The sequence below is a fragment of the Eleginops maclovinus genome, chromosome 17 (assembly GCF_036324505.1).
Source record: "Eleginops maclovinus isolate JMC-PN-2008 ecotype Puerto Natales chromosome 17, JC_Emac_rtc_rv5, whole genome shotgun sequence".
NCBI lineage: Eukaryota > Metazoa > Chordata > Actinopteri > Perciformes > Eleginopidae > Eleginops > Eleginops maclovinus.
Window position 1 is genome coordinate 16,271,163 of NC_086365.1, and position 10,226 is coordinate 16,281,388.

The 10,226-nt window shown below is 43.1% G+C and overlaps 1 protein-coding gene across 1 annotated transcript in view; it reads right to left on the minus strand.

Moving 5' to 3' along the window:
• The window catches only part of LOC134879017 (thyrotropin-releasing hormone-degrading ectoenzyme-like), a 120,646-nt gene extending 111,777 nt beyond the window's left edge, over nucleotides 1-8,869 (minus strand). The window contains exons 1-3 of the mRNA XM_063905234.1: nucleotides 8,629-8,869; nucleotides 6,619-7,930; nucleotides 3,346-3,590 (exon numbers count right to left, since the gene is read on the minus strand). Coding sequence (XP_063761304.1) covers nucleotides 3,346-3,590; nucleotides 6,619-7,086 — 713 coding nt within the window. The 5' untranslated portion in view covers nucleotides 7,087-7,930; nucleotides 8,629-8,869. The remainder of the gene's footprint in view (nucleotides 1-3,345; nucleotides 3,591-6,618; nucleotides 7,931-8,628) is intronic.
• Between the last annotated feature and the right edge of the window lie 1,357 nt (nucleotides 8,870-10,226).

Genomic DNA, 10,226 nt, shown 5'->3' on the forward strand with positions numbered 1-10,226 from the left:
GTGGGGGAGGGTTATTGATGGAGGCGAGGGAGGAGGAGGTGAGGAAGTAGGGAGTAAGGAGATAAGCATTACTCACATTTAGTATAAAGTGACAAGGTCTGAAACGTTTCCTTGACCTTCATTATTTATGAGATGTTGATGTGTCAGTTAGCTATTTAGCAATTAGCTTTCTACTTAAGGAGTGAATGTAAGCTAACCAGCTAACCAGCTAACCAGCCAACCAGCTAGCTATCGCTGGTTGGCTCTCATAAGTGTATAATACTTATTATTTAACACCCTATAGGTAATCCTACAGTGTCTACCTGTGTCAGTGAGATCAATTATAATATTGCAGATGAAATATATATCATACAAACCTTATGAATATAAATACATACAGTATAATATGAAGGAGGTACAGTGTCTCAGTTACACTGCAGTTTCTCATCCTCCGCCGTGTGTGTGTGTGTGTGTGTGTGTGTGTGTGTGTGTGTGTGTGTGTGTGTGTGTGTGTGTGTGTGTGTGTGTGTGTGTGTGTGTGTGTGTGTGTGTGTGTGTGTGTGTGTGTGTGTGTGTGTGTGTGTCTGACACAGAACAGTGTGTGAGCGCAGTGTTGATCTCAGTGAATCTCTAAGAGCGAGAGACTGAGCGGTAAGATGCAGACTCTCGTTAAGTCCTCGCCTTTGTTCCTCGTCACACACCGCCTCGTTAGCTCCTCGTTAGCTCTAATTCGGCTCCTCGTTAAAGGAAAACAGCCCCCGTCTAATGGAAGACGCTCCTCTCAGGATCTCTCAGATGTCCGGGTGTCTGTTTTTTAAAGCTCACAGTCGGGACCTTTTATCAACAGGGGGTCTGGTTTAATGACACAACAGCGACCTATAGAAAGCTGTGTGGGCGCCGCTCCCCGCTGTCTGAGATCATGTATGTGCAGCGGGAAAAAGTACATGTAGGCCGGGGGGGATTCTGTTCCTACTGACAGTGGCTTCATTTTAAAGTCAAATATATATATTTCTTCTAAGTAAAAATGTGCAGTAAAAAATAAATATATTGTTTTATTAAATAACCTTAAATAAAAATCATGAAAATGACTTTTATCATATTTATTATTAAAACATATAGAATTTTAGACAATTTGGTTTCAAATCATTGTTTCTTCTTATTTTTTACTATATACTGATTCTCTCTGTGTGTGTGTGTGTGTGTGTGTGTGTGTGTGTGTGTGTGTGTGTGTGTGTGTGTGTGTGCATGCATGTGCACGTGTGTTAATTAATTCCCTTTCCCAGCATTTAAGCAGTTAAGCTCAGCCTGGGGTTTAAAGTAACTGAATATTATTCCAATCTCACAGTGTGTGTGTGTGTGTGTGTGTGTGTGTGTGTGTGTGTGTGTGTGTGTGTGTGTGTGTGTGTGTGTGTGTGTGTGTGTGTGTGTGTGTGTGTGTGTGTGTTAGCTTTAGCCCCCCCACCGCATCAAGCTAATCCTTAAGCTAATACTGAGCTTTGTCCACACAGACACACAGACACACAGACACACAGACACACACACAGACACACACACACACACACACACACACACACACACACACAGACACACAGACACACACACAGACACACACACACACACAGACACACAGACACAGACACACACACACACACACACACACACACACACACACACACACACACACACACACACACACACACACACACACACACACACACACACACACACGTCTCAGCGAGGGAATTTAACATGTTTTTGCTTTCCTGTTTGTCAGATGAATGTATTTATGAAGCCGGGCATTAAGAGCTAAAGTCTTATATTGATTTTTATCTTACATTATGTCTGGAAACTTTATTTTTTTATTAACAATAATAATAAAAATAATAACAAAAAATGAATCCCAAAAACAACTTTAAATAAAGATGTTTGTAATGAAAATGAAGTTAATAATTAAAGTAAAATAAATAATAATAGTGAAATAAAAATAAGAATTAAAGTAAAGAAAAAATGATAATTAAAAAATAATGACGACAGAAAACTTGAAATAAAACGAACGTTATAATAATTATAAGTAAATAAATCATAGAAAATAAATTATAATAATAACTCAATAATACTACAAATCTTTGACCCTGACACCTGTCCAAAAGCATATTCCTATTTGTATATGTTGTTGTTATTGCTGCAGCCTCTCACAGCTGAGGGTCGGTGTGTTTCTGCATCTCATTAAGCCTCTCTAACAGCTGCTGTTGTGACGGAGCTGCTCATCGACCCCTCATCGATCCGAACTGCAGCGCGTCGACCGCCAGCCGTGAAAACACACAGAGCCTCAGCTGATCCAGAGGAGTTACAGTGATTAAAGGCTGCTGTGTAAACCCCAGCCAGAGACACATATTATATTGAGCTCTAAAGAGACATTTATTCTGCTTTTTAGAGATTATTTGACCAGAATATCATTTTTGTATTTATATTTGTATATCTTAACTTGGATTTTGTGCCATTTTAGAGTTAAATAAAGTAAAACAATGCATAACAAAACTTCAAAATGCTGTTCCTTCACAATAAAAGCATTCAAGTGGGGTGGCTTTTATTGTGTCACAGCCGCAGAACAAAGCTTTTGGTGCCAAATTAAACCACAAACACTTCTTTTAACAATCATATTGAAATAATATATAATTTAATAAAATAATTGAAGATAAACATTAAAATAATATAAATACTAAAATAAACTAAAATATATATTTAACTATTAAAAAATAAAAATGACTACGAGTGTCCAGGTAGTCCCCTGCACCCTATCACTAACATATAGAATACATCAAACTGTTCAATAAATGGACAAACATCTTTTCATGACTTCTTTTTCTCCAACCAATCACAAGTGAGCTCTTCAGTTTAATCAATTAGCTCCGAGTCTGCTGAGTGGAACACACAGTGAAAACACACACCTATGGAGATGCACTAACACAGATGGAGAATACACACACACACACACACCCTCATGCATGAAGTAATAAATGTATCAGCAGTATGTTTCCCATCAGCACCATGGGGAGGAAATCTGATGTGGAAACAACTCTGCAGCAGAGGCTTATGGGAAATTCATAGGGAGGGAGTGAGCCGGGTGTGTGTGTATGGTTTCATAAGTGGAACACACATACACACACACTTCCGTAGCAGCAGCAGTGTGTTTGAGTTAATCAATGTCATGAATGTGAAGCTCTGACCTTTTCTACTCAAACCACCTGCTGCTGCGGGGGAAACGTGTGTGTGTGTTCCAGTGTGTGTTTTAGAGTGAGTGTGTGAGAGTATGTATGTGTATGTGTGTGTGTGTGTGTGTGTGTGTGTGTGTGTGTGTGTGTGTACCGTTTCTCCCGGTGCAGTGTGTAGGAGCTCCTGAAGAAGCCGAGCAGCTCGTCCTCGATGGCGGCGTCGAAGCTCACGTTGAGCCGGTACACTCGGAGTGGCTTGAGCTCGCGGTGCAGGACGACCACATGCATCTGATTGGTCGGATGGGGGAAGTGGCGGTGGATGCGCATGACTCCGCCCCCTGGTCTGTTGGCTGGGCGACCGCCGGCGCCTCCCTCCGACGTGACAGACACCCGGTCCACCTGAAGAGAGAAGGACCTTATCACCTGATCTCCTCCTAGAGCAACATTGTGTTTTTTTAAACCAATCATCACTCAGAGGGGGCGTGGCCAGCAGCAGCTCATTAGCATTTAAAGCTACAGACACAGAATCAGCACTTCAGGAACAGGGCTGAAACAGAGGGCGTTATGGGATGCTGCAATGATCTGTTTGGTGTTTCAGCCAATCAGAGACCTGGAACATACTGTTGGAGTATAATAGGAGACCTTTAAAACTGAATGCATGAAAATGTGCTTTTTAAATGTCAATTAATGTCCAAACGTGTCTCTCTTCATCACATATCCTCAAATCCTCAGAGTATCAAAATATGAAACGATGTAATCGAGAAAAATGAATCAACGTTAATGGATAATAATGCAGATTGAAGCGGGAAAACTTCTGTCATCATTAAAGAGAAACACTGCCTCCGAGATGAGCAGCAGTGCATGATGGGAACATGACCGGCAACAAAGGGAAGCATTACAAAACCTCGGGGTCACACACGAGCGCCCCTCGGCCAATCAAACGCGCTGTGTGTGTGACTGTGTGTGTGTGTGTGTGTTTGCTTTGATGAATGAAGTGATCGATACGAGCAGAGCGCCTGCTGACACGGAGAGGAAACGCCGGGGATTAAAAGAGTGTTTTTCAAGGGGTTTTTTTTGTGAGTCAGCGAACGCAGCGTGATGCCTTCAAATGCTCCACTCGACCAGAAATGTTTTTTTAATTGGGTTGGATTAAAAATTGTTTTGAATTATTGGCTCAACATCTCGCTGTCTGGTCTTTTTAAACCGACAAACTTTCCTCCTGTTTGAAAATTAAATCTTGTATTTGTTGATCAATATGGGAGACACTACATACTGATATACACCTGAACATCAGCAGGAGAGGACTCTTTAAAGTAGAGACACTACATACTGATATACACCTGAACATCAGCAGGAGAGGACTCTTTAAAGTAGAGACGCTACATACTGATATATACCTGAACATCAGCAGGAGAGGACTCTTTAAAGTAGAGACACTACATACTGATATACACCTGAACATCAGCAGGAGAGGACTCTTAAAGTAGAGACACTACATACTGATATACACCTGAACATCAGCAGGAGAGGACTCTTTAAAGTAGAGACTCTACATACTGATATACACCTGAACATCAGCAGGAGAGGACTCTTTAAAGTAGAGACGCTACATACTGATATACACCTGAACATCAGCAGGAGAGGACTCTTTAAAGTAGAGACTCTACATACTGATATACACCTGAACATCAGCAGGAGAGGACTCTTTAAAGTACAGACTCTACATACTGATATACACCTGAACATCAGCAGGAGAGGACTCTTTAAAGTAGAGACACTACATACTGATATACACCTGAACATCAGCAGGAGAGGACTCTTTAAAGTAGAGACACTACATACTGATATACACCTGAACATCAGCAGGAGAGGACTCTTTAAAGTACAGACTCTACATACTGATATACACCTGAACATCAGCAGGAGAGGACTCTTTAAAGTAGAGATGCTACATACTGATATACACCTGAACATCAGCAGGAGAGGACTCTTTAAAGTAGAGACTCTACATACTGATATACACCTGAACATCAGCAGGAGAGGACTCTTTAAAGTAGAGACACTACATACTGATATACACCTGAACATCAGCAGAGAGGACTCTTTAAAGTAGAGCCTCTACATCATGGTACCTGTATTTAAGTGTTGATTTGTTTGCCTCAGCAGGAAGTGCAACGTTTCTGGAGAAAACGACGATGCTCTCGGCCCTTTTTTACTTTGCTGAACTTCACATTAATTTTTGCACCTGTGACATTTATTCTGCGAGGATTAAAGAGCACGTTGCAGGAGAGTTGTATTTTTATCCACCTTGTGTTCTCCCGCTTTATAAAAAGATAATTGTCATGCGCGGTACCTTAGGAGACCTGCCTGGCGCCCAACAACACCTCTTAATTCACAGCGTGCTCACCAACAAACACAAAGGGAGTCTGCAGGGCTTCTTAATTGGCCTCTTCCCAAATTAGACAGATTAATCCTCCTCTCACATTAGCCCAGATGACCGCCCTGAAAAATCATGTTGCTCGGCGTTTCTCTGAGGCTTTTCTCTCGACAAAATATAAATAAATAAATGTAAAAATCGGCTGAAACAGCAACTTTGATGGTTAATTAGCCTCGTAGAGAAAATCTCTGAGGCCAAATCTGGAAATAAACACGCTTTGTTAGAGAGCGGCTTGTTTTCCTACGGAGAGAGGAGGCTTTGTTCGCACGATATCAAACTGTGTGCGACAGAGCGTTTCTAAAAGGGGTCAGGGATCACACATATGTCCTCAATTATCATGTCTGGTGAGGACGTGTTTGACTTTTAATCCTGGTCGACATATTAAGAATATACTGTATTTTACAAACCATTCCATTTCTATTTTTAGCAAAAACTACTTTTTTTTACAATCTAAAATTCAATAGACCTTTATTTTGAAATCCCATTGGAAGTCCTGCTATCATTTCTGTCGCCAATAAACAAACTGAATTGCTCAGACTGATTTTGTCAGTAAGTAATGAGAGAGAAACTAATATAAGGCACTTCTTATCATAACGCTTTGAATTTGTATTCTTTTTTATTTGTTTTACGTCTTGAAAGCTTTTTTATGCCAAACCTTTCTTTCTTTTCCATCTGGATACTTTTTCCAACTTCATGTAGGGATATTGGTTTAAAAGGTGTTTTATCTGCTATGATATTGAATTTGAACCCACAGTGATACTGCTTCTATGATTTGCTGATCAGATCGAAGGTGTTAGTACGCTATCGGTGTCTTAAAGACGTTTTGGTCATGGAAGACTTCTATAGATTCCTGCTGACGAACATCTCACTTTTTGAAGGCATTATTGTCTTCTATCTGAATCAAGCTGTTATTGTTTGCCATAATCGGCACAGATTTGTTCCTTTAATGTTTACCAAACGCTCCTACAGATTTCTCTCATGCAGGCGTACCTCCAGGCGGTCGGTGTGCAGCACGATGAACCTGGTGGCGTTGATGCACTCCAGCTCGATGCTGACCTCCCCGGAGAAGGTGAAGTTGTCCATGTAGACGCCGATCCTCAGGTCGTAATGCCGCGGCCTCAGCGTTCCCGGCAGCCTCAGGTTTCTCCACGGCTGAACCCCTTCCTCGTCCCCTCTTTCCCCTCTACTTCCGTTCAGTTTGGCGGACCCTCGGGAGCCCGATTCCCCCGTCGTAACATCCCGACTCCCGCAGTCCTCGAATCGGACGCTGAGCACGACGGCCACCGCCGTGACGATGATGAGGGTGAGGATGCTGAGAGCAAAGCCCAACACGAGGCGCTTGTGCACCGTGATGTGGCGTTCGGTGGTTCGAGGGCGGACCACCACCGTCTCCGCCCACTGGTCCGAGAGGCCGCGGCCATTCCTCATGGCGCCCGGGCTGCTGTCGTTTAGCCCCATTTTGCTAAAAAAGTGAGTCCAGCAGCAGAGAAATGCCTCCAAGAAACAGATTCATTTAGGCTGAAGGCTTTGTCCGGATGACTTTACGAGAAAAACAGGTATCAGAACAGGTTGTTATTGGAAATAAACTAATTAAGGAGGCCTTTATCCAGATTGTAGACGATTCGGACTGAAAAGGAGACGGTTTGGTGTTCGATAGTCCCAGATTTCCAGGGTGTAAGGTCAGAAAAATATGTATTATATAGCTAAGCTCCAGATAGCAACAATTCAAGGTAAAAAACAGGGGTGTTTTTGTATTTGAATGTCCCAAATGTTCCCACTCTCAGTCTGTCAAAAGAACTGTCCTCCAGGTGCGTGTCAGAAACTGGTTTTGCATCAGAAAAATATTCATTTATGTTAATGTCTTTCTCCAGCTGGGGATTCAAAGAGAAAAAGAGACGTCTTTGTGCATCTGATCGTCCCGAATCATCCCACTCTCAGCCTGTCAATCCTCCAGTCGGTCCGGCAGGTATATTTCTGAGAATCCTCACCTCTGAACCCCCCCGCCGCTCTCGAAAAAAATCGTCCTTCAGCTTTTCTACATCGAGGTAGAACACCGACTCTGCTGCACGTCTTACATTTCAGGCAACAGAACTGACGAACCAGAAGAGATGAGATGCCCGTGTGCGTTTTGGTTTTGCGGTGAGGGGAGGAAGAATAAAAAATCAATGCTGCATGGCTCGATTTCAAGACCTGCAGGAGGCCGAGGAAGAGGAGGAGGAGGAGGAGGGGGAGGTATGTTGTTGAGGATGTGGCTATACAGTGAGCGTATCATCCATAGGCTTTCTCTGGGAGTCAGCTGAACCTGGAAGAGAGAAGAGAGCTTCGTTACAACCCTGTGTGCGGCAAACAAAGTCCAGTCACACTCCAGCTGGATTTGCACGCATTAAACAGCTCAAGATGAAAACGCATCCCAAACAATGACCCCCGCTCACACTCACAGCGGGGGGTTAATGTCTCCAGGTCGTCATAAAGTTAATTTGTTCTGAGTTAGAACTGCAGTGAGGCATATACGAACCCCTATCGGACTATTATGGGATTATTATTATGACACAGTGGGACATTACGGTCAGTATAGGAGCCACTGATGCACTCAAAGTATCTCTGAGATTATTATGATTACACTTCAGATCTGCAGTCCGGTGAAGACTTCACTTTAACCAGATGGTCAACAAACAGCCAATATATTGCATTTCGACTCAATTAACAACCATTTAAACTTTCATTTGGCGAGAATCTGACTCAATAATGGACTCAGGAGTTGCTTTCTTACATGAAATACCAAAGTCAGCTAATTCTAACACCATGTTCCGCCTCTTATTATCCCTTTAAATGTGTATTTTTGGGAAGAAATGCACTAAATGTGTCACAACTGTTGATTTAAATGTTGGCACAAGTTGTTAGAGATGTCTTTTAGTTACTTTGACATCAAAAAGTCACCGCATGTTGTCAATAAGATCAAATAAAATGACATTGATTGTTAAGGAACATGTTCAGACTTACCCTTTAGGAATGTTGAATAGAAATGTTATTTTCCAGGTAAATCTTCATTAAAACCAACCCGTTGAAGGGTTTAAACTCCAACTCCAGGTTAAAATGAGCTTTTCCCGTTAATATTCTCCAGGAAAACGGTGTTTCCTGACGGTAATAACTCTCCCTCTCAGTCTCTCCGGGTTAAACTGGTGATTTACGGTCAGCGCGGGGGTTTATTTCACCGAGCAGGAGGTAATTCACTCCACCGGGTCTGAACGGGGCCCCACAGAACGTGATGGATGAGAAATAGATTCAAAATGATTGAAACCGAGGGATATATCGATCCGGTGTGTGTGTGTGTGTGGGGGGGGGGGGGGGGTCCAACAGTCAATGCAGCCTTTACCGAAATCAGTCCGGTTAATGTTCTCCAGTCCCTGAACGGAAACCCGGTGATTATAAGGTCTTGTTATCTAGAGAGACCTCAGTCCTGAGAAGAACCGGGGCTTTTCCCGTTAAAACCTAGAACTCAGACAGGAAAAACACCTGCTTTTTAATGCTCCTATCTACCGAGGGGGATCAAGTGCAACCGGCACTGTCCGTTAAACTGATCCGGTAGTTTGAACACAAGGAGTTGGACGTTAAACGTCAGATATCCGGTATTGATCCCTTAAATCACCCGGGAATCCGTTACAAGAGCAAACATGGGGATCATTTTGGAACAGATCAAACAGAGTGATCGGTTCAGCACCGGGAATCCGTTAAAAAAAACAAAAAGGAAACTACATTGCACCGTGCACCGGAGCTCACCGTTAAACTGACGTTGAAAAACCTCAGATGTCAGTTTGAACACAAAGAGTTGGCTGTCAGAAATCCGGTATTGATCCGTTAAATCGACCGGGAATCCTTTACAAGAGAACACATCAGGGGATCATTTAGAAACACGTCACAGGTCAAACACCGCGAATCTATTGTCACTGTCACCGGGACTGTCCGTTAAACGTTACAGTCCGTTATAGACTCAACACAATCCGTAATTGATCCTTTAAACGAACCGGGAATCCGTTATTTAAACAAACTAAGGGTCTCTATCACCGGGACTGTCCGTTAACACCTCAGATGAAATCCGGTATGGAGTTGGCTGAACAAACCGGGAATCCGTTACTAGAGAAAACATCTGGGGAACATTTTTGAAACCTTGCAGATCAAACACCGGGGATCCGTTAAACTGGGTCTCTTTCTTTTATAAAGCTGGTTAAATCTCACCGGGGATCAGTTTCTGCCCCGATCACATAAAGATCTGATCCGTTAAATAGCTCCATCATTAAACCGGGATCCCTTTCCGTTAAATCCAAAGAAGAACTGAACCGGGTCCGGTGGATTTAATCCCAGGGATTAACCGGCTCAGAACCCTCCGGTGCTCCGGGGTTTCACCAGATCATCCTCAACTTTTTAAGCCCGCAGAGAGCTGCTGCCCCCGGTGAAGCAGTGAGGTCTTCATTAACCGAGCAGGAGGTGATGATGAGGATGAAGAAGAGAGTCTCCAGCTACCGTTCAGCTGAGAGTCCGCGAGCGGTGTGAGTCTGAGCGCGAGCTGCCGCTGATCCAACCGAGAGGCACGCGCTCAGAGA